This window comes from Pagrus major, chromosome 15 (assembly GCF_040436345.1).
Source record: "Pagrus major chromosome 15, Pma_NU_1.0".
In the NCBI taxonomy this organism is placed as follows: domain Eukaryota; kingdom Metazoa; phylum Chordata; class Actinopteri; order Spariformes; family Sparidae; genus Pagrus; species Pagrus major.
This window is the reverse complement of record NC_133229.1, coordinates 22,611,781-22,636,166: the sequence shown is the minus strand read 5'-3', so window position 1 is coordinate 22,636,166 and position 24,386 is coordinate 22,611,781. Positions and strand designations below refer to the sequence as shown.

General features: G+C 41.4%; 1 protein-coding gene across 1 annotated transcript; it reads left to right on the top strand.

Moving 5' to 3' along the window:
* Positions 1 to 244: 244 nt before the first annotated feature.
* On the top strand, positions 245 to 24,364 carry LOC141009044 (protein FAM13A-like). The gene is made up of 19 exons (XM_073481453.1): positions 245 to 274; positions 984 to 1,185; positions 1,798 to 2,010; positions 3,098 to 3,278; positions 5,001 to 5,175; positions 5,945 to 6,009; positions 14,805 to 15,008; positions 16,564 to 16,615; positions 17,283 to 17,357; positions 18,702 to 18,909; positions 19,819 to 20,068; positions 20,236 to 20,368; positions 20,792 to 20,873; positions 21,825 to 22,039; positions 22,147 to 22,230; positions 22,526 to 22,630; positions 22,937 to 23,151; positions 23,335 to 23,436; positions 23,873 to 24,364. Exons 1-19 carry the CDS (start codon positions 245 to 247, stop codon positions 23,997 to 23,999), a joined length of 2,718 nt encoding a protein of 905 aa, XP_073337554.1. The 3' UTR covers positions 24,000 to 24,364.
* The last annotated feature ends 22 nt before the right edge of the window (positions 24,365 to 24,386 follow it).

Here is a 24,386-nt window from a genome sequence, read left to right as displayed (position 1 = left end):
TCACGTGACTAGCAACATAAACAGTTTTCAAGCGAGCTAACGCTGGAAGTAAGCTAACCGTGCTCCATTGCAACAACAGTGTTTTTCACTTGTTGTAAGCTAAACGCTGAGATGTGAGGACAATGGCCGTATTTACTCCCCGTGTGTCGGACTTTACGATAGTTTCTGAGAGTGGAGCATCACGTCGAGGAGGGAAAAAGACGGTTGAGAAATGGAGAGCTGTCCCGGTCCGCTGAGCTGAAAAATGGGAGCAAGCGCTTCACTGTCGCTCTGTGTAAGTTCAGATGTGGAGGCTGCTAATCTTCTTCTATTCTTCGACGTTTTTGAGCATATTAATCGATGTACACATTGTGTAGGGTAGTCTTGCCTGCTGATATTAGCTATTTGCTTTTACAGTTTCTTTTAATCAAGCAACTTCGCTCAAAAAAAGACACCTAACTGTTGTTATAACATTGAGTTTGGGGGGATATAGCTTCCTTAACGTGAGCCACATTTTGTTGGCTTTACTATTTATCTGCACATTCATTCATTCTTGGACGTGTCTTTTTCTCGAGGAAATATGCCATTGTGTCTTGGCTGAGTGTATAATCGTATTGCTAAGCAGCTAACGTTGTCTTGTCACATCATAAAATGGATCAAGGATCCCCAATTAAAGGTGCACTTTGTCATTTTGGTTGAAGAAATAAAAAGATCTTCATTTAATTATTTTTCATACTTTTTTACTTTGTTTATATTTGGCGGACCCTGCCAGCGTTCTAGCTTCGGGGGACCTTGTTTTCCAGTTCCAAACTACCCAGTGCCCCTTTAATGTAATGAAGTAGACACCTCTAGGTCACATTTAAGTACATAACATAAGGGTTCAAGATCATCACTAACTACTTTTCTACCTCTGGTCATCCTGGAAAGTGATTATAATAAGTTGACATTGGAGCGGTTTGATTTCTGTATTTGATCCTGCTGCTGCATGTCATCTTTACATGCAGAACGACGCATCTTCAGTGAGAATCCTGAGGCCCAGTGCTAAGGTCAGCCCAGAGCCCATTGTTCCCACCCTGGATTCAGAGCCTGAACTGGCCACCAGGTGTGTGTTTGGTGTTGCCTTGGAAAAACTGAGAGAGGATGGGCAGATGGTCTGTGGCATACCCCTTGTGCTAAGAGACATGGTGGATTTCCTGGATAAGAACGGTAATTCAGCTACATCCTTGAGACTACTCCTCTGCTTTCCCTTCATTAATGTTTATCCCATTGATTCCTCCTTCCTTCTCTCTCACTCCTTTCTTTCTGTCTTTCTTTCTTTCTTTCTTTCTTTCTTTCTTTCTTTCTTTCTTTCTTTCTTTCTTTCTTTCTGTCACTCTCTCAATGCAAAACAATACTCAAACATTATGTCTACAGTGTGCGTTTTTTTCGACCATCACCATTTAGAAATGTTTTGAAATTAAATTCCCAAATTCATTCATATAATACTGGACTGTATATGCAGTACTTACTCAGATGTTGTGGTGTACTGATATGGAAAGCTAAAGGACATGTTGTTAGGAGTTTGTCATCTTCAGAAATGTATAAAAGGAAATTGTCATTACATTTAATTCATGATGTCTAATTATTTCTAACTATTTTATTATTTTTTATGCATGTCTATGTTTTTATTATATCATTGTTTATTGTTTGGTTAGTTTTTCTGCTTTATGTGTGTGCTCCTTATCTTTTTTTGCATTTTTCCAAATTATGCTAGTAATCTCACAAACATTAAAAAATGAATATGTGTACTGACTGTATCTGCTTGTTTCCTTATTGCAGGAATGCAGTACAGAGGTCTGTTCCGGCTTTGCGGCTCAGTGGTGCGGACCAGGCAGCTGAGGCAGCGGTGGGACAGTGGAGAGAGAGTGGACATGGAGCGAGATGAGCAAGATGTCCCCACTGTGGCCTCGCTTCTCAAACTCTTCCTTCGGGAGCTGCCCACCCCCGTAGTTCCTGAACCCCAGCGCAAACAGCTGATTCTAAGCCTCACAGGTACTAAGAAATCATGAATTATGGCATTGTAGGGTCAAATTTCACTAACTTTTTCTTAGAATTAGAATAATTGTAGACATAATTACATTAATTCTGTTATTGGTGTTCCTTAGATTTGAGCAGATCTGCCGTTAATGTGTACCTTTGAACCTCATTTAAGAGCTACAGTAGGGAACCTGTCAGTCTAGAGCTGTTGTTGACAAGCAGCTGCCTGACTGAAGTGTCCTTTAGCAGAAGATTGAATCTCTCACGCATCTATGTAGCCAGTCCTGCATTCCAATCTTTGTCTAAAGAAAGATAAGGAAAGTGAGCAAGTCCTAAAGAATGATATATTTGTGAGGTTAAGGTAATATAGACCGTGTAAGCTAAGGTAATTCAGACAACAAAATTAACAAAACAGTCAGTCATAATTGCTATACAGTCAGTTAAATAAATCAATATTGATCAAAGGTTAACACTGAATTTTATTGAGAGAGACATGTTATATTGTTATCCACAATATAAACTTATGTCTCGCAGCTGTGGATTAAAGGTGAAATGACTGTAGCCAGTATGAGAACTTGTGGGATGGTTAACATTCTTAAAACAGTTTTTATAAGCAGTGCCAGTATGTCTTGGTATGTTTTAAGGCTGCACAATTAAATGAAATATTATCAAAATCCCAATAATGGCCAAGTGCAACATCCAAATTGCAAGAAGCTGCAATTAATTGATAAATGCAACATGTGTGTTAAAACAGCATTTAATAAAGTACTGTAGTGCAGAGATGCCCTGGCCTGGGAACGACTCTTTGTGTAGACATCAACAGTAGACACAGCTAGAGCTTCAAGTATTATTTAATGTTGATTGTTCTTTGAGTAACCAATTAATTATTTACTCAACAGAATGCAACAATGACTGACAAATGCCCATCCAAAGGGAGGTCTTTATATTAATTATTTAGTGTGAAATTTTATACTGTGTGTTATTATGTGTGTGGTTATTCATACCGGGGTTTGGTACTCTTGTATTAGGCTGTTTATATTCTTAAATTTCATGCTTTCTTTAAAACCTAAAAGTGATTGATTTTTTTTTCACTTATTTTTAGGATATGCAGATGAAGCAGAGATGAACCAGTCTCTGAGAGAAAACCTTTGCCACCTCCCTGATGACAACCTTGTTATTTTGTCTTACCTCATCCACTTCCTGTCCAGAGTGGCTGCTCATAGCCAATCAAATCACATGCCTGAGGAAAATCTGGCAACCATCTTTGGGCCTTGCATATTCCAGTGAGTTGCTGTTGTTAATGCCACATTTAAATCCTCTCCAGACATGTCCTCCTGAGCAGAAAGTTTAGTGACTTGTTACTGTATAACTTTAAGAAAGATGTCTCTGCTGTACATGCATTTTGAAATGTTGGTTTTCATACTTAGTTTTAAAGAGAGACACATCTGGAGAGTTTTCTCTAAAAGTATGATCAAGATACCAGAGACTACAATCTAGAGTTCAACAAATGAGAGCACAAATGTTTCGTCTCTCTTCGAGCTCGTCTTTGTCAGACCCAGATGTAAAAAATAAAACACTATGTCTGTTTGTCACGAGAGCAACCGCCTAAGTGTCTGGCCCAATCCACCAGCCTAAGCAGCTGTGTGTCTGCTCCATTTTTCCACAGCTGCACCACTACTTTGAGGGTGGAGTCGGGTTTGTCACCAAGGAAATGGGTGTGGATTGTGGTTGATAACGTAGAGCATGGCACGCAATAAGACAGAAAAATATAGCAGATGTCATCAGGATCTCTCCCGTCCTGTTTACATTACTCAGACGTCACCGTAAACAAACACACACTCCAGGGAGACACTTACAGCTAGACTTGTGTTCAGCGTCTGCCACACTGGAAACTTGATGATATTCAGTACACCCTTTCAACTTTTCATCCATCACATGATCTCTCAGTCTCATCTTTGTCAACCCTGTAGTCTCCAGAAGTTAAAGACACGTCAGTGGAATGTGGAGTCAGTTACACCCTAAAGTTCAGCATGACGGGAAATGTCAGATGATAATAGCTAGGGGAAGAAGAGTCGGTTGGGGGGCGTGGAGTTGGCGGCAGAGGCTTGGAAAAGTTGGGTGTGGGTTTGGGTTGTGGTAGCTGCAGAGAGTTGGAGAATGTCCTGTGCTTTTTTGGCAACAATAGAGAGAGAGAGGAATGGTATAATGGTTTTAAGTAAAAATGAAAGAAAATGAATGAGATATAAATGCTGAACAAAGCAACTGTTCAGCCTAAAATAGTGTTTTTTACGTATATACTTTTTTTGTCTGTTGCAAGATTTTAAAACATTGCTATGACAGTGTAGCACATGTTCACGCCATGCTGCATGCGTGACAGCATCTTTGGCAACCCCTTCCTATAACTCATGCATATTTGTCATCCAAACCTCTCTCTAGACAGCTTGTTGCCCTCTTATGTGTCTGTTATGTAATCCATGTGACTGGCTACTTCTGTCCTGTCATTGCAAACTGACCTTCATCCCATGTAAACACACATCTATTAATACTCACATTTTTCACATTCTCTTCCCTGGATATATGCTATGGTAACCTTTACATAACGTGTATACATCCGATAAGACCTAAAGAAAATACCACACAGAATGGATGATGTCAACAACAACACTGCATAACAGAAACAAATAGCTGCTTCCAGGTAAACGTGAGATCTTTCCGGTCAGAGGTCTTGCTCCGTATTGTGTGTGTTAGGACCAGACACTGATCATTTCTCTGATATTTAGAAGATGCCAATGAGCTTTTTTTGCCTTTTTTTTTTAAATGTATTTTCCTGAGGTTATGAATCACCTTTTGGAGTCTGACTGGTTCATTTCTGATGTATGTCCCTCCACTAGATGGCACACTGTTCCATTCTGTTTGTTACAACACTGTACAGAGGACAATTCTGAATAAATAGCCTGTAGTACATGTGACATTGTGTTGTTGTTTCCTCTCTCCTCACTATGCAGTGTTCCAGTGGGACCCAGGATGCTGGAGGAGCAGAGTGTGTGTAATGCCCTGTTGCTCCATCTTATCAGACATTCTCAGGTCCTCTTTCCAATGCCAGCCAAGGACGCAGTGGCCTCCTCGATCGCCTCCTCCTCACCCCCTCCTCCGACTCTGTCTGCGCTCTCACACTTTGAGGTGAACCATGTTTGTTTTATTCTCTTACTAACTAAAAATTATTTTCATTGTTGATTTAATCTGTCGAATATTTATTAAATTGATAAGTTGTTTGGTCTATAAAATGTAATAAAATGTCCAAGGATAACATACTCAAATGTCTGGTTTTTGCCACAACTGACAGATATTTATTTTATGGTCATAGAGAAGTAAAGAAACCAGAAAATATTCACATTTTGACGCGTCTTTCTCACAATTAACAGATTTTTTACAAGCCAAAAAAGTAATAGATTAATGGAATACATAATCAGGAGATAAATCAATGATAATATTCATTAGTTGCCATCCTATACGAAAGAGTTAAAAATGGCGCAATGTCAACCAACTTTCACATTTGTGCATGACAGTAGTAATAATTTATTGTTAAAATATTTAATAATATTTCAGTCACAGCGGCCATTCTTCTTTAGTAAAATTTTGAAATGCATGACTTTAACTTGTATTGGAGTATTTTCACAGCGTGGTGTATGTTCTTTTATAATTTTCATTTCTTAATTCACATTTGGTTTATTTTTCTCATTTCAGTGTATGATTTCCAAAACAGTTGTACAAGACAAATAATACACATTGCATTAACAAAATCATATAAAGATTCAGCAATACATAGATACAGTCAATTACAGTTATCTTAACATAAAGGTTACTTGATAAGTTCATAATGGCCCATTATTTTTTTGTTGTTATTTCTCTATAGCGGCGTGTGTTTATTAAGTCTTGTTGTTGTTGGTAGGTCCGACCCAGCAGTCGTCACTCAGAGCGGAGCCATGTGGATGAGAGGCTGGGCAGAGAAACCAAGTCAGTCTCAGCGAGGAGTGCGTTGATTAAAACTCAACTCAACAGGTACCGTCATCACCTTTGCAACAGTAATTTTGTAACCGCACTAGATAGATACAATAGCATTATTTGCTTTTGTTCATGCAGCTGTTTCAAAACTGTTGTGAAATGTACACAAGCGTCTTCCTTTATATATCCTGTCCTGTTGGAATAATTAGGACCTGACCTTTTTTCCCTGTAGTATTTCACTCTGTGTTCAGCATCGTTTAGTCAGTTGTCAGGTTGATGGTCGTATCATTGGTGATAAGCCTGAGACATCAGTCACAGGGAATTAAGGCCAACCTCTGGAGGTCTTCTGCATTCTGTTCATGAAAGTCACAATTATGTCAAACTGTGTTGCTTATTGTTAGACAAGGTTTAGACCGGCCTTTTTGGATGTTACAAAAAGAAGAAGTAGAGCAACTTTATGATGAAGATGTTAAAGACTATTAGACTACAGGTCAGTTATTCCTTTAATAGCCTAAGGATGTTGGATCTCCATTCACCAGCGATCCCATTGGGCAGGTGGATGGGGAACTTTTTCCACTCGCAACTTTGAGGCCACCGAGCTACTTTCTATTTTTAAATCGTAAATATCAGTCAACGGGAGGTTGCAGTGCAGACACTTAATTACGTTTCATATATTTTCTATTTTCGTCCGCCTCCAGTCAGCATGCGACACAGCATTCACGTGCACTCACTGATTAAGTTTGTAGCTGTCACCAATGTGTGTGAGTGCAGTGGTGTGTCTGGTGTCTTAATTAGTGTTTGTGTGTGGACTGGAGTTCTGCTTGAAGCTAATAGACCAAAAAAACACTTTGCTGTTGTTATTTTTAAGAAGGCATGCATTCTGGTTCTGTATACTTTGTGATGAAAAAGATCTGTCCTCAGGGGAATTCATATACGTGCTACAAGGAGTTTTTACTTTGTTATGAAACATTTTCAATGTAGTACTAATGTCTCTATATGACCTCCATAAAAAACAAGACTATCAGTGAGAAGATTGGCTGTTTTTACAGTTATTCTTAATGCCTTATTAATTAAGACATAACGTGTGAATGTTGATAACTTTAGCTTCAGCTCAACAAAATCACTAGGTCTGAATCACCAAATCTGTTAGCTGTAGCTGTATTACATTTAACCTAGGTGTATGAACGGTACTAAACTTTACAGTCATTACAATACAGTTTTTACTCTTACATAGCTACAAATAGATACATTACCTTATCGCTATGCGTCCTGCAATCAGCTGTGTTTAAAAAATAATAATGTTATTAAAAATATGTTGAGCGTTTCTCTTACTTGTTCCAAAACAAATGCGCGTGCCGGTCTGTTCAAGATCGTCACAATACAAGGCTGTGGTGCTTATACCATTTTTTTTCCACAGGGGCTGCCAGAATCAACAAAAAATGAAAGTTCTGTGTTGCTGCTTTAATGAAGATGTTACTTGAAAACTAGTCTGAATTAAAGCTGCAAGCAGCGATGAACGGGCCCTCGCAGTCCATGCGGGTCGGGGCGTGCTGCTGTCGCGGGATGCTGCCGTCGTACATGCTGCTGTCGGGGCAAGCTGCTGTCGTTACATGCTGCTGTCGAGGCTTGTTCATGCAACAACTTCCGTAGAGGAAACAAAACTGAAGGCAGTGAAGCTGCTGTTTCGTTATTTAGCAATAAAAGCGCCACCTATTGGTCGATTTGCACGAAAGTTAGTAGAAATGCTCATCGTGTCATGGAACACAATTGCCAAAAGTTTTGTGTTAATCGGACTGTATTTCATCAAGATACACAAGAATGTCTGTTTGACCACAATGTGCAGGAAATTGTTGTTTTATATTTTGGGAGTTCTGTGGACTAGCACATTTCTTTTAATAACTTTTTGTCAGGAGGGTCCACAGATGCTGCGTGCAAAGTTTGGTGCAAATCGGAGAAATTGCCTGGGAGGAGTTCGAAAAAGTAGGTTTGCGATATTTGGCGAATTTGCAAATGGAAATTCAGTGCGAACGTGGGCGTGGCCTACATCATATAATTCAGCTGAATTCAGGGAACACGTAGATATGAGGTTTAACAATGTCTGACAAATTATGTGGGAGTTATTGGTCAAAAACTGCTTTGTGTTGATAATAGCGCCACCTGTTGGTCATCTTTGGTGTGTGAGTTACAGGGGCCAGTCTTTACCACCCCTATGAATTTCATATCCATAAGTGTTATGGTGTGGGCACAGTACCAAATCTAAAAAGAAACTGCCACCAGAGCGCCACCTAGTGTCAGATCAATAACACCTTCGTCAGCTGTCCTCAGAAGGGCAGTGGCAAGAATTGTACCAAGTTTTGTGTTAATCCGACCCACCAATGTCGAGATATAAAATACTTCAATTTAAAGAGCGCCACCTAGTGGTCGTCCACCACAATTTCGCACAGAGCCTTATGGGCTCATGGGAAAGTGGTATCCTCAGTTTCATGTCATTTCGACAAAGCAATGTGAAGATATGCAACACTTCCTGTTTTGACCCGATTTTATAGGAAGTTGTTATTTAATAACTTGAGTATTGTTTGGAATTCCAAAATTCTTTTAATAACTTTTTGTCATGAGGGTCCCCTGATGCTGTGTGCAAAGTTTCGTGCAAATCGGTGAAATTGCCTGTGAGGAGTTCGAAAAAGTAGGTTTGCGACATTTTGCGAGCTAGCATAAAAAACCGTAGGCGGAAATGGGCGTGGCCTATATCAAGAGATTCAGCCCGATTCACTGAACGCGTGGATATAAGGTTTTTGAATGTGCGACAAAGTATGTGGGAGTTATTAGCCAAAACGCACTTTCCTTGATTGTAGCGCCACCAAGTGGTGAAAAATCACAACGACAACAGATTATAAAATTTTTCGCCAAGCCTAATGTGTTTGCCAAATAAAATTGACTTTTCATTCACATTCAGGCAGTGAAAAATGCGATCATTTTGGACAAAGAAAAAAAACTAAAAATAATTAAAGCTGCAAGCAGCGATGAACGGGCCCTCGCAGGCCACGCGGGTCGGGGCGTGCTGCCGTCGGGGCGTGCTCCTTACCCGGACCCATTGCCCTGTTATTGTGCGCGCATGTCTTAACTGATAGCCAAAAACGGTATTGTGTTGATAATAGCGCCACCTGCTGGTGATTTTTGGTGTGTGAGTTACAGATGCCAGTCTATACCACCCCAATCAGTTTCATATCCATAAGTGTTATGGTGTGGGCACAGTGCCAATTATAAAATGAAATTGCCACCAGAGCGCCACCTATTGTCAGATCGGTAACACCTTCGTCAGCTGTCCTCAGGAGGCCATTGGCAATCAGTGTACCAAGTTTTGTGTTAATCCGACCAACCAATGTCGAGATATAAAATACTTCAATTTAAATAGCGCCACCTAGTGGTCATGGGCCAAGATTTTTTTTTTTTTGCACAGAGTCTTAGGGGCTCATGGGGAAGTACTATCCTGAGTTTCACGTCATTTGGACACACCAATGTGGAGATATGCAACACTTCCTGTTTTGACCCGAATCCACAGGAAGTTGTTATTTAATAACTTGAGTATTCTTTGGCATATCAAAATTCTTTTAATAACTTTTTGTCAGAAGGGTCCACAGATGCTGTGTGCAAAGTTTTGTGCAAATTGGTGAAATTGCCTGGGAGGAGTTCGAAAAAGTAGGTTTGCGACATTTGGCGAATTTGCCAATTGAGTTCTGGCGAGAAAGTGGGCGTGGCCTACATCATACAGTCCAGCTGAATTCAGGGAACACGTAGATATAAGGTTTAACAATGTGCACCATATTATGTGGGAGTTATTAGGCAAAAACGGTTTGTGTTGATGATAGCGCCCCCTGCTGGTCATTTTTGGTGTGTGACTTACAGGGGCCGGTCTATACCACCCCTGTCAATTTCATATCCATAAGTGTTATGGTGTGGGCACAGTGCCAAATATAAAAAGAAACTGCCACCAAAGCGCCACCTAGTGTCAGATCGGTCACCCCTGTGTCAGCTATCCTCAGGAGGCCATTGGCAATGAGTGTACCAAGTTTTGTGTTAATCCGACCAACCGATGTCGAGATATAAAATAGTTCAATTTAAAGAGCGCCACCTAGTGGTCATCAACCAAAATTTAGCACAGAGCCTTTAGGCCTCATGAGGAAGTAGGATCCTGAGGTTGACGTCATTTGGACAAACCAATGTGGAGATATGCAACACTTCCTGTTTGGAACGAAATCTGCAGGAACTTGTTATTTAATAACTTGAGTATTTCTTGGAATATCAAAATTCTTTTAATAACTTTTTGTCAGGAGGGTCCACAGATGCTGTGTGCAAAGTTTGGTGCAAATTGGTGAAATTGCCTGGGAGGAGTTCGAAAAAGTAGGTTTGCGACATTTCGTGAGCTAGTGAAAAAAAACGCCAGGCAGAAATGGGCGTGGCCTATATCAGGAGATTCAGCACAATTCACTGAATGCGTGGATATAAGGTTTTTGAAGGTGCGACAAAGTATGTGGGAGTTATTAGCCAAAACGTACTTTCCTTGATAATAGCGCCACCTAGTGGTGCACGTTCACAACAACAACAGATTATAAAATTTTTCGCCAAGCCTAATGACTTTGCCGAATAAAATCGACTTTTCATTCACATTCAGGCAGTGAAAAATGCGATCATTTTGGACAAAGAAAAAAAACTAAAAATAAAAATAATAATAATAATAATAATCATTGCAATTACAATAGGGTCCTCGCAGTTTCACTGCTCGGGCCCTAATAATAATAGTCATTGCAATTACAATAGGGACCTCGCAGGTTCCCTGCTCGGGCCCTAATTACGGGATGTAGACTGCTGGTATAAAGTATGTCACTGGGCACCTATTTTGCAGGTGCACCATTGCTGCATCCTGTGTTAAACCCTGTCCAAGAAGACTGTGATTGGTGTAAAGACATGCAAACTGTGAGTTTAGAGCATTTCTTTGTCACTATACCAGAATTAGAATTAGTGCCGCCAGACCTTTTTCCAGTACTGACACAGTTTCACTGTTGTGGTCTGGCCATGGGAGACTACTTCAAAACAAGCATGAGGTATTACTAATAAAAATCCTTGTGGACTGAAGGCCAGATTGAATTTGAAGGTCACAGAGATATTCATGGGCAGCAACATTGTAGCCAGATGTCAGACTGGCAAGACTGTAATCAGACTACCCTCACGTGTGTTGCAGTTGTGCATGTTCAACAGGTGGCATGAAATGTGCAGAGCGAGTCTTTCCAAGCTGACATGGAGAAGGATCAGTGGCCGTCCAGGTCATTGCATTCCAGCCAACACAACCCTCTATTTATTTCCACAGCTCAAGTTGATACACACTCAATCCCGCTGCCCACCTGCCAAATGAGGTTTATCCCTCATCCTCTTTAATGAAATAGACACTGAGGCGATATCTCCATGTAGAGCAGAGCACGAAGAGATTCATCTGTATAGAATGTGGAGTTCGGCTCCCTCTGTGGGTGGAGACACACCTACACACACAGCTACAGATATAATAGTCGATGTGAAGATGTAAAATCTGTCATACCTGCTGAGAATGAGTGCCAGGTATCTCACTGCCTCGAAGTGTTTATTCGCACTCATAGGGAAAAACAAATATCAATAATTTTTCATCTGACAGCCCTCTCAGCCTCGTCATTTTAGCACAGATAAGATTCTGCGTCATTCCAACTGTCTTTTCCTCTAGATCTAATATACAGTATTATCTGTAATCTAAGGCACACAGGTTTTCCTCTTCCTTTATGAGTCCAAACCCTGTTTCCTCAACTAAATGAGGGTCTGTGGTTCTTGTATTTATTAATTACCCTCACAATGAAAGCAGCAACACAGAACCAGAACTAGTAACCACATTTCTCACGGTTCCTTTGTTAAAGTGTTTGACTTTATTTGACATGTAAACATATAAGAATCGGCTAATTGCTTCCGTACGTCAGACTGGGATTTGTGTCTGGGATGTTGTGTTTTCTCCAAACATGTCTGACATTTGCATGCTGTTCCGTCTGGCCGTGTCTGGACGTCACAGTCCATATTGATTCTAGTCTAATTATACCTACAGAGGGTTTGATTTCAGACCCTTCAGTCTGATTTCTGTCTCACAGCAGCTACACAAGATAATATTTCAAAAGCACAGTTTTGATTCTAAGAAAGAGAAGACATCAGATACTTACTTCAATAATATTTTACAATAAATTTCCCCTTCATGTCACTCATGTTATGTAATCCCCCTGAAAATTATCATTTTTCAGGTCAAGTCTTGAAATGTAGGTCAACCAGTGTTTTATAATGTCAATTGCTGCAGCACCTCTATTCACCCTCTATCTGAATGCTCCATTTTAGTGCCTGTCTCTTTAAGGCCCCCCTCCAGAAAAGCTCTGCTCTGATTGGTCAGCTTTCACAGGCCTGAGCAGGTGCTGCCCACTGTACTTCTGCACCAGCTCCGCTGGTGTTTTTGCAAAGATGGTGCTGTTGGGGACATTGCTGAGGGCGATGACTGTATAGTTGTGACATCACAACCTTACGGAGGTCCTGACGGCTCGTTTAAAGGCACAGTTTCTGAATACAGGCTGTGTGCATTTCTCTGTGGACTGAGCATTTTGGTACTTTCACAGTGTTTATATAGCACCTAGACCTGCTTTATAATCAAAAAAGACATGGGAATGTCACTTTCTACATTATCTGATCATTAATATAATAGTAATAGTATGTATAATATATCATAGTAATTCTGATTGTGCCTGTCAGCCTTTAAACTGATATGGTTGAGTGTGAATGTATGCAGCTGTGTGCAGTTTGTGTGGCCTTTGTTGTCTCAGCCTTTCTGGCCTACTTCAACCTATATTGCAGTGCTAGAACTGGCATTCTTGACCTCAACTATGACTAAGTGCTGCTGTATCTGTGTCTGCGTATGTTTGAGCTTATACGCAAGAGAGAGAGCGTGTGCGTGTGTGTGTGTGTGTGTGTGAGCACGGGTAATTGAAGGGGGTTGGGTCAGCTCTCTGCCTCCGGGTGTCACTCGTGTTGTTGACCATCAAGTACTCAGCATCTGTGCTCCCTTTTTCTTTATGTATTTGGCTTCCTTCGTCCCTTCGAAGCAGCAAGCTGTTCACTGTCACATGAAATGCCAGACTGCTGTGAGTTTAGACGTTTTGGCTAAGGATGTTTTCCTGTCTGATCTGCTTCAGCATCACTGACAACAACCATGGGTCTACAGTCCTCCACAAGTGAGTGAGATAATGTAAAGCAGTCTTAGATTGAAGACAGATATGTAGTTGATTTAGAGCAGGTGTAGATAACATGCTGTCTACCAACAAAGAAATCTGTGGTTTGAGAAGAAAGGGCTAACTTTTGCATCTTGCTTATGAACTTTACAGTGTCTTCATAACACTTACAGTTGTCTACATCTGAGCAAGCTCTGTTAATATGAAGGATGTTTTAGGAAGGCGGACTTGAAGCAGGGAAGTAATTCGTGTCCTGGCACTGGCTGCTGTCTGCTTGGCTCATTCTCTGACCACTAGCCCAAGCAGCTATCATTAGTTTCTCACTGCTGCTGCACTGACCCATCTGCTGTAGGTTACGGCTCCAGAGTCACACACCGCTTCAAGCAAGTACGTGACCGATGGGCTGTTTTTGGTTCACGTCGCTGCAAATCAGTTGTGCTTGTTTCTGCTGGGAGCAGCTCATTAGAGCTTCATGAGACGTGTCATAGTCTAGCATTAGATTAAAGACCGCTGATTCATGAACCGCTGGATGTTTGTTTTCTAAAGTGCCTTGTGCAATGACAGCGTTTTCTCAGGGATTCATTGTTGGACATTCCAGATATAAGTCATGTTGACACAGGCAGATCGGTGCTCTTAAAATCTGTTGTTTGTAGATTTTACATGTACCGTATGCCTGTTACCATAACATGGGTAAATATAGGTTTCATTTTAGTGCTACTCTCAAAATATTGGTGCAAGATTCTACTGATTTGTTTGGAATTTTTATTCTTTATCTGTCAGTATCTTTGTCTTGTCAGCCTAGATGTACTCCCTTCCTCTTCTGATTATTTTCCTTTTCATTGCTTGTGACCTTTTCTCTCTCTCTCTTTTTTTAATGTTGTTGTTTATTCCCCCTTTTGTGCCAGGGAAACAAAGACATCGTCATTATAAATAATTAACTGTTTGAATTAATTTCAGCTTTTTGAAAGAGCACAGATTCAATCTGACAAATTTATGCTTCAACCTGTAATAAAATCCTCCACACTTTTTTCAGCTAATAGCTGCTTCAAAAGCCTTTTCACCAGGTTGTACAATTATTTACTCAATGATAAGTATTTTTCTGTGCTTGCATAACCTTACAAACTGATAGCTGGGATGTCACGAGCCAGTACCTCATGAATATGCCAGTGCAAAATTTATTTGACACAACAGATAAACATTGGTCACTGCCATCTGTGAATTTCATCATCATGATTGCTGACAGGCCAAAAACAGTAAACAAGGCGAATTACATTTGCTTTGAAACACTGGACTGTCTTTTTAGCTTGCCCCTTTGTTCTCCATGAAAACCTATAAAATGGACTGTTCAGCCACTTTCCTTCTGGATAAATGGGCGACAGAGCACCTTGACCCAAAATCAATTTATCAAGAATTCTTTCAACTTATTTAAAAATGTGATGAATTCTTACAAGAACCTGATAAAGGACAAAATCTCCTCTTGCGTGTGCACCCTGTCCATCTCAATCTCTCTCTCTCTCTGTATCTCTGCAGTCCTGACACACTGGTGCAGGGTTGTGAAACCAGCTCTGACGTCAGCACTGACATTCAGAAGCTGATTCCAGACCAGGAAACTCTGGAGACGAGCAGTGACAGTACAGAGGCCACTGACTCGGGGTCAGAGCACCACCTGCACCAGAGCCAACCACCCCAAAGCGACCAGGGAGAGCCACTTGAGTTGGAGCTTACCCTAAAAGGGTGAGGGATGCTTCGGTTTGCTTTTTTACACGCACAGATGACGTCTACCACATTAAACGATTTGACAACTTGACAGCAGTGTCGTATCTGTTCACATCATTTGGGGAAGATCGGAAACATTTGCCCCTTCACTTCCCCCTCTTGGCCTTCTCAAAACTCAATTGTGCACACAGCAAATATTCAGTAAATCTGAACTCATTAATGAGTGTTGTCTTCATCAACAGGATTTTTTCACAACACAAGATGCCACCATTCACCTCCATGTCAAAGGAAAAAGAGGAGGAAGAAGTAGACGAGGTGGAAAGTAGAGCGACTCCTTCGTCATCCATCGTAGAGGACTGTTCAACGGTGCGCTTTGTTGATTTTCTTTCAGATTTTCTTTTAGCTTTTCTTTGTTTTGTGTCTACTTTCACATTTGTCTTTCTCTCCCTTTCCTTAAGCCCATTATATGTCTCCATCTGTTAGAGCTCAACATCTTTAGCTGTAGCTATCATCCAGTGACAACTGTTTCTATGATCTTTGAATTTTTTTCTAGATGTAAAAAAATGTGCTACATCTAAAAAAAGGAGCAGTCAGCTGCTGCCTCCTGCGTGTGCTGCAAAATACCTTTCGTGGTTCGTGTAGTGTAAAAATGAAGTAGCACAATTATGCTGTTGGTGTTTAAAGTGGAAAAACTCCTTTAGTTCATTGTTGGACCGAAATTGTTTTTCAGGCTTCCACAGAAGCAGGCACGACATCGTCTATTTCAGACCGCTGCGTAGTGAAAACACAGACTCAGCACACAGAGAGGTGAGAGGAAGATTTCAGCATGAGGACAACACAAGATGACATTTTGTGTTTTGCTCCTTTGTTTCTGCTTTGCTTTGTTTTCACAGTACCAAATTGGTTCACTGGTCTTGAAGAATAACTCACAAAAATACCCGCACTTTCTTGAATCAGCTTTTTGAAATTTAACTGAGATTCAAATGTAAGCCAAAGAGAGGAGCCATTATCCGTTTGTAATTTTGGAGCAGTTCAGATTTAATTTTATCTGATTCCTTCTGCTACAGTTGTTTTTATCCCCTCGCTCCCTCTCAGCTCAGCTCATCTTTCAGCCCTGCAGTCAGTTGAGAAGTAGGTTATCAGAGCAACACGCTGCTCACAGTCATGGTTCTGATATGATTCCAGTCCAAATAACACTGACTTGCCACAGGGGCACACTAGCTAGATTAGGCCGACCGAGAGTGGTGGCAGGCTGACTTTTGTGTTAGCGCTGGCTGCACTGAGCGTCAGGACAGGTCATTTCAGTTATGCCTAGTTAGTGTCCGACATGAATAAGCTATAACCTTAATGACAGGGCCAGATGACCGCCTGGCCTCAAAAATACCCACAGTGCTGGGCATTCCAGCCTGTGAGGAGATTTAATACAGTATTGATTATGAATACAGACAGAGCATGTGTATCAAAGTCACATGGACTGTGAACCAGATATAATGAAGTTGTTGTTGTGTTTTTAACTAATAGGTAGCATCATTTTATTATATTTGTCTGGTGTTGACAGAATGTTGTTTTTCAGCATGCAGTGCAACATGGAGGCAAAAGGCAGAACCAAAGTGTCTGAGCTGAAGGTAAATACACCTTTTGTTAAGCATATGACTGCCATCTCCAAATTATATCCACAGGCTCCCATTTAAATTCAAGCCAGTCTGTGATAGCCAGGACTGAGAGTTGTAGCCTCAGGCTCACAAGCTAGCAAATGCTATGCACTGATGCACATTATAAAGAAAGCCAACTACTGACGGAGCCTTTAAGTCAGTTCAACTAAAAAGTTTATAAGTGACATAGATTCCCTGCACAAGTTAAAAAAATCTCACTTGATATAAGACTGACACAATCACCTAGAAAGTAGAGATGGGAATCACAGAGTTACTCACAATACATGTCACGATACGTACATACCAGGTTACCAAATTAAAAGAAGATTTTGTTAAGCAGTTGCCAACAAAATACAACTCAGGGTGCTTTAATTAGCTTTGAGGGTTACGCGGTTGGATAATGATAACAATGAGTGCAATTGTTATCCTGGGACAGTGTTTAAAAATCTATTAAGATGAATTATATATTGGTCTTTACTTGGTCTTTTTTTAGCTTTACCTGAAAAACTAACTGTGTCATTGCAACTTCTATTTTTGCATGAACGTGAGTATGTGCGCGTGTGTGGCCGCGCTGGTGTGTATCAGTAAATGGGCTCGGGGAATGAGTCTTCATCAGTGCGTATGCTGTCTGTGTCTTCAGGGCAGAGGAGGAGGAGGGTGTAGCGGTTCTCCTGACAGACACAATGATTGCAGAGGCAGGAACAACAGCCATGACGTAAGTTCTCCTTCCCTGCAGCCGTTTCAGATACACAAATTAACACTTTCTTTAGGATGAGGGTATCTATGACAACAGGATCTCTGATACCTCCAGTGATTGTGTGCTTGTGCGTGCGTGTGTTTAAGTGCACACCTGTGTGTGTATTGCTAGGTGTGAGCTTGTTTGCCTGTGGGTGTTTGCTTCATTAATGACAGCCTCGCTCTGTCCCTCCACCTCCTCTGTGTGACGCACAAAGCTGTGTTTTTTTTATTTATTTTTTTTATGAATGAACCGAGGAGGGTGAGACAGGCGAAACCAAGCCCCTATCGGCTGCTTCTGCTGCTGCTGTTGATGATGATGCTGCGAATGATGTCAGAGCATGTAAAAGAAAAAATGCTCTGAACCCAAATGTTTTCGGTGCAGCTTGTTTTTTGGCACCATCAGAATTCGATGCATATACGCCTCCACACACTCACTCATACAGAGGCAAACAGTTTCGTGACTCCCCGCAGCTTCATCAAATAGACTCCTTCGCTCGGTCTGACAACGTTGCCGTGGAAACGCTTCGTCATATACCTTCTCTCCTCCCTTGCACACACACACACCCACACCACACGTACCGTCAGGAGCGGCATTCCCGCCGCCCCCCTTCTTCCGAGCATGATGAATAATCCATGTGGAGGCAGTTCAGCAGCAGAGGTGCCAGGAATGCCAGTCAGAGGGAAAACCATGTGGATTTAGCACCCCACAAACAGTGGATCAGGTGATGTGGGGTTCACAGCGATATCGCTAATGGGATTACTGTGTGTTGCTCATCAGGGATCCTACGCTGGATGCTGATGCATGTTAGGAATCTGACTCACTGACTGACTAAAGTCAGCAGGATCCTGGTCTAGCAGATTGAATCCCTTCCTTGCTGAGTGGTTTCCTGTCGCACAGAGACCAGAGAAGAGCTACAGCGAAGTCTGTTTTTGCATGCTTGGAGATACGTACCACCTCACATGTGATGCTGAACAATGCTTTTGTAACTGACTGGAAATCTGAAGAAAGACTTGCTGTTTTCTTTTTTTTTAGAAGTTTCCTTGTACATCAGCCACCCCCAAAAGAGCTGTAGTCTACCTTTTGACTCATTCCTTTCTCGGGAGCACGAGGCAACCACTCATCTCACCTCATCCTACAACTCTCTGCCCAACCACGCTTCAGTGCTAGAATATTTCTTTTTATAGGAGATACTGAAATGGTTTTAAAGGATTTCCCGAGCAGCTGAAGACTCTCCACGCGAACACCAACACATCATTGGAGACACTGCTCCTGTCCCTGCACGTTTGCATCCCTGAAGCCATGTTCTGCTTCTGTTTCCAGAGCCCTTCCTTCAAGCTACAAGCCCTGGAGGCTGACTTGGGACCTCTGCCTCCACCAGGAGACCCCCAATCTCAGGAGAACCTACCTGCCCAGCAACAGCCTCTTTCTGCTGAAAAGCAGAGCCTGTATTTGACCCACAGGCTGCCTCTCCACTTGCCACTGTCACCACCAGCTCAGGAGCAGCAGACGGTGGACTCATCACAGCCGGGTAAGAGAACGGCAATGAATTTCTGATATGCTGAAATGATAATATTTGAGTTTCTGAGCTTCTAGTGTTAAATATTTATTTGGAGCAAAGAGGAAAATGATGTAGAAGTTGTAAAAGCACACTGCCGATGACTTCTTTTGAATATTTAGGGAATTCTGTTATCTAAAGCACCTCACAGTCATCCAGCATGGGGGGTCTCATTGAGAATCAAATCCATAACCCTGTCAGCGCAAGAGCCATACTTCATGTATACAGTGTTAGAGCCTTTTTATTTATGGTATCTACTGTAATTCATCATCTGTTTTGATTCAGAGCCTCCTCCTAGCTGCTGTAATTCCTCTGATGCTTGTTTAATAACAGTCAATAAATCTTGACAGCAAGCTATGTGCTCCATCATTTCCCAGAGCTGGGTGTGTCTTTTCTAGATAAGGTACGATGCTGTTACTGTTGCATCCTTGCACAACCGCCTGTGATGTGATGAACTGGTACATATATTCAATAATATGTAGTATTTTTCATATCTACACACTAATGTAGATTTTATACATGTTTTTCTTGCTGTCCTCCTTTGTTTCCATGTCTTGTTCTGGCTAAACCTGACAAGAAACCATTGTTTTTTTAACCACAGAGATTATATCTGCTAAAAATGAAAACCAATCAGATGTCTTGTTTACTGTATTAGTCACAGACGGACCAAATTAATTTTTTTCTCTGGGAAGATGTTAAATTTGAGTATCTTGAAAAGGAAAGAGCTTTTTCCTTACTCCTTATTTCTTGTTCCCTCTTTCTCCCTCGCTTACACTCTCATTTTGCCGCATCTAATCTCCTTTATTAAGTCAAATAAAAATGACATTCACAATATAAAAATGATAGATTTCAAATTAATTTTGTCCTCCCTCTCTCTTCCAGCACACACCCCCTCCCCACTTTCCTCCAAGTCCAGTCCTGTCTTCTCCACTGCCATTCTTTCCGAGGGGATTTCAGGAAACGACACTCTGCCGAGCCCACCGGGCCCTCACACCAGCCCACTCCTCTCCCATTTGATGACGACTGACTGCCCGGTTCCCTCACCGCGCTGCCCCAACCTCAGTCATAGCCTGCGCTACAACCTTGACCCTGATGCAGCGCCTTCTCCACCGTGCTCACAGCACATACGCATGTAAGATGACTGTTTCCTCACCAACGTTTTTTAGGATTAGTGACACACGGATGTCTCAGATTTGATTTTCTGGCTGTCAAATATCACAGAGCTATTAATGTACGGATGCAGAGTGGAGTGTTTCTACCATGTTAAGCAATCATTAAAATATTTATTTCTGTTTTCAGGGCTCGCAGCAGTGTCCATACGGAGCCAGACGAGGGCTCTGTGTCCATCTCCATGCTCAACAGACACATTCACTCCCTGAGGAAGAGGATCAGGCGCTTTGAGGAGCGGTTTGAGCAGGAGAAGCACTACAAGGTGAGGGAGGAAATCTTGGCTGCTCGGTCAGCTGGATTCTCTTGACTCATGATTGGATTGGAAGTTACCAGCTCAGAGTGTGAAGCTCAGTTTTGTCTTTCTCCAAAGCTGATAACCAGCTCTCACAGAGCCATGAGAGGGCATGCCTGGCTGTGTGTGACTGAGTTATGTTTATGTTCCATAATGATGCTGTGGATGCTAACCTTGAACATCATGCTAGAGTGAATTACTCCCTCTGCTGGTGCATTGGAAAAATGACATTTGTTACACAATTGATCCTTGGTCAGGTGGTTAATGGACAGAAAAAAATAATATTGGTAAAATTAGAACCCACCCAGATCTAGAATGAGAAACAACGTTCCAGGTACTGAATGAAAGATACTGGCCTCTGTTCAGTCAGTGATATGAGTTTGTTGCTTTCAGCCGGCCCACAACGACAAGACAGCACATCCAGAAATGGCCAGACTGATGAAGGAGCTCATTAAGAGTCGCAAGCAGCTCAGAGGTCAGTTACAGAACCATAAACACACACACATAAACACAACAACTAGTGATTGCAGTGGCGGAGGGAGTAGCCTGCCCTAAATGTATTTAAAGCATCAAAAGTATAAGTACTCGTTCTGCAGAAAAATGACCTCTGATGTATAACATTATGAGGTGGTTAATAGTGATCAATCGATGTAAAAGTTCCATTTAAAAAAAAATGTATATATATATATATATATATATATATTTATTTCTGATTGAGGTGGAGCTAATTTTATCTGTATTCCTTTTTTTGGAATATTCTCTAATCTTTGTTTTTGTGAAATATTAGAGATTTTGGGCCTCAAATAATTATTCAAATGAAAACATCAGAGGTTCAGAGGGAAGAATCAATCTTTGGTGGAACTGCTCAGACATCTGATATATGGCAAGGGCCCAACAAGATGCTGGTTTTGTCACTGCAATGGGAACCAGTGGTTTAATTTTTGACATGTGTTTGTGTTTGATTTTACTGAAAATTACTACAGCTGTAAAATAATTATGGTTGAGTAGAAGTATAAAGTAGCATAAACTGAAAATACTCAAGTACAAGTCATTGAAAAATGTACTTACTTATTTTCCAGCACTGAATTTCAATTACAAAATGTTTACTAGAGAACAAGAGCTTAGATTTTAGATTCACATTGCCACCATGTATCTTGCTTGTGCCCAGGACAAGATAACCTCACCCCCCTTCCTCCTCCATTTGTTCACAGTTTAATCCAAATATAGGCTTACAGGAAGGTAGGCTGTAGGCCCGGTCTCTCCTCCTCTCTGTGACTCCTCTCCGGTGCAGCTACTTCCATCTCCAGACTCAGCTTTTTCTGTCAGAGGACACATTTTGTTAGGCTTTTATACAAGCCATTAACAAAAATATATATTTTTTTATTTAAAAAAATAAATATTTTTCTGATCTTCTGTCCTCTCTTAGAGCTGAAGCTGAGACAATCAGAAGAAGGGGGGCTGAGAGGGCAGGGAGGCACCAACATAGACCAGAAGGAGGCAGCACTAACAGGGATGGAGCTGCAACAGCTCAACAACAACAGCAACAGCAACACCAAACCAAATGTGGAGGAAACGGTCAACACAATAACAAACCGACTGAAGGAAAGACGACGAGAGCTGGGCCTGCCTGACAGCATTAAGGTCAGTGCTGCAAAATTGCTCACAAATATTCAAATGTGGGTTTTGTAGTCTCATTCCCTGAGAGGGAGAATATCTGTTAACAGTTTTCATTGTGCCTGTACGTGCAGGAGATGTCCCATTTCCAGATGACTATGGAGAAAACCAGCCTGCAGAAGTGTTTGCTCTACTATGAGAATCTGCATGGACGACCGGTAAGACCAGTCTGGATGTGTTTATCTCTTGTTGTTTTGTTTGATTACTACTTTCGTCCAACCGACATTCCAAAACCCAAAGACTCTTCATTTACTAGCATTAATGACAGAGAAGAGGTACAAATTCTCCAGCTGGAAGGCAAATGTTTGACATTTGTGCTGGAAAAATGACTGAAATGATTAATCGATTGTCAAAATAGTTGGCGATTAATTTTCTTTTGATCGACTAATCATTGCAGCTACCACCAATAACAAATTTTTTTCTGCATGTCTCTTTCTCTCTGCGTGTCTTCAGAGTACCAGGCAGGAGCGGACTCTGATGAAACCTTTCTACGATCGCTACCGCCTCCTCAAGCAGCTGCTGCATTCCTCTGCTGCCTCAACAGTCATCACGACCATAGTGAGTAAACATCTGATGCTGAATACTGAATTTTAAATGAGAGGTGGTTGTCCTGTAGAGAGAGATGGGATCTCTAGACTTACACAAATTCACTGTATTTCTTGGCCAATACAAGAATGTCATTCTACTGCCCTCTAGTGGTCAGATATAAGAGTTACACCAAATTATTGTGAAACATTTCATTTGATTCACGCAAAATAAATATCCGGGCAGATAATGATGACACGTTTAACTAATATTCAAGACGAGTTGGTATGGTCAAATGTTTACAATGACAGATGTCTGTGTGTGTATACACGTACACAGGAGGAAGAGGAGGGCTCTGATGAAGAGCGTCCCAAACAGCGAAGCCCCGGGCAGCAGCCACTCTGGCTTACTTCCCCCAGATGTCTGTCTTCAGACGTGTCGCTGCACCTGCCCTCGCTAGAAATGTCTGAAACACCTCTGGTGTCCCCGCTGGAGGAGGTGAAGGGTCTCCAGCCACAGATCATCACCATGGCAACACTACATGAAGCTTCCAGGTACAGCTTGTGTGCTGCTGCATGTGTGTGGACTCATTTTTGCTTTAAACCACAGCTGTGAGGACATTTCTGTTATGTGAGGACGTTTTGTCTACGATGGCATTTCCAATATATTTAACACTTGAGAGGAATTACAGGAAAATAATTTTTTTCACATTTCTTTTTGTTCAATTCTTTCATCAGACAAGAATTACTAGACCACTTCAGGACGGCACGATCAGAGAAGCGCAGGCTCCACCAAGCACTCCGAGATTTCGAGGAGCATTTCTACAGGCAGACTGGCAGGTAAAGGACACACACCGCACAACCAAACTACTTGGCTTTTGAGTTTTATTTTGTCTTTTAATAAACTTGGAACATTTGGTTTTCAACAATGCCTCGTGAAAAACAAAGAAAAAAACATCCACAAAAGAAATCCCATCGTAGTGGTACGACAGTGTAATGCACACTCACTTAACGTTAATACAGCACAGAGAGCTCAGGAAAGAGACAAAGAGATAGACGTTTTTTTTGCTCTGAACTGTACACATCCTTTCTACTGTACATGTTAGTCCTCCAAAGTAAATACAGTAAGTTTCTGATTACAATACACACTGTACAAAGCTATCTGAGTAAGGCAACATAGGGACTATCAACCAGTTATGGAAGCTGCTGCAGGTTGTTTGTAACTACTAAAGTTTTGCCTTTTGTTTGCATCTTTTTTTTCATGTGTTGTTAACAGGGCTTGTCAGAAGGAGGACCGTGGGCCGATGGCGGAGGAGTACTGCCAGTACAAGAACCTCAAAGCGAAGCTCCGTCTACTGGAGGCCCTGCTCAGTAAACAACAGGACTCAACCAAGAGCAGTTGAGTGAACTCACAGTGGGATCAAACTTAACAGGAGTCGATCGTTTCTGAAAAAATCAGGTTGTGAAGCCGGTGGTCTTGTTTCATGCCATGCTCATTATGTCGATGCACTTTACATGAAGAAAACTGGTGGAAATTAGTGACAGTCTGAATTAAATGCTGGGCAACTGCAGAGTCCTCTTAGTCCCAAAAACACATCCCTTGTCGTCCATGATGTATCTTATTACAAACCCGATGTAGCAAGTGTATTTAATGTATCACTAATTTATGTCAAGGATGAAGCGCCGTAACAACTTGATGTTAGTTACATATTAGTCTTTTTTGAGATTACTGTACGTATATTATGGCACCTTTGTTACTTGCTTTTTTTTCCTGTTGCCAAAATACTATT

What these genes read in the sequence shown, in the direction of transcription:
- LOC141009044 (XM_073481453.1), top strand. Translation starts at nt 245, where the DNA reads ATGGGAGCAAGCGCTTCACTGTCGCTCTGT. An exon ending in GGATTTCCTGGATAAGAACG is followed by an intron (nt 1,186 to 1,797) that starts GTAATTCAGCTA and finishes TCCTTATTGCAG; the next exon opens with GAATGCAGTACAGAGGTCTG. An exon ending in AGGCTGGGCAGAGAAACCAA is followed by an intron (nt 6,010 to 14,804) that starts GTCAGTCTCAGC and finishes GTATCTCTGCAG; the next exon opens with TCCTGACACACTGGTGCAGG.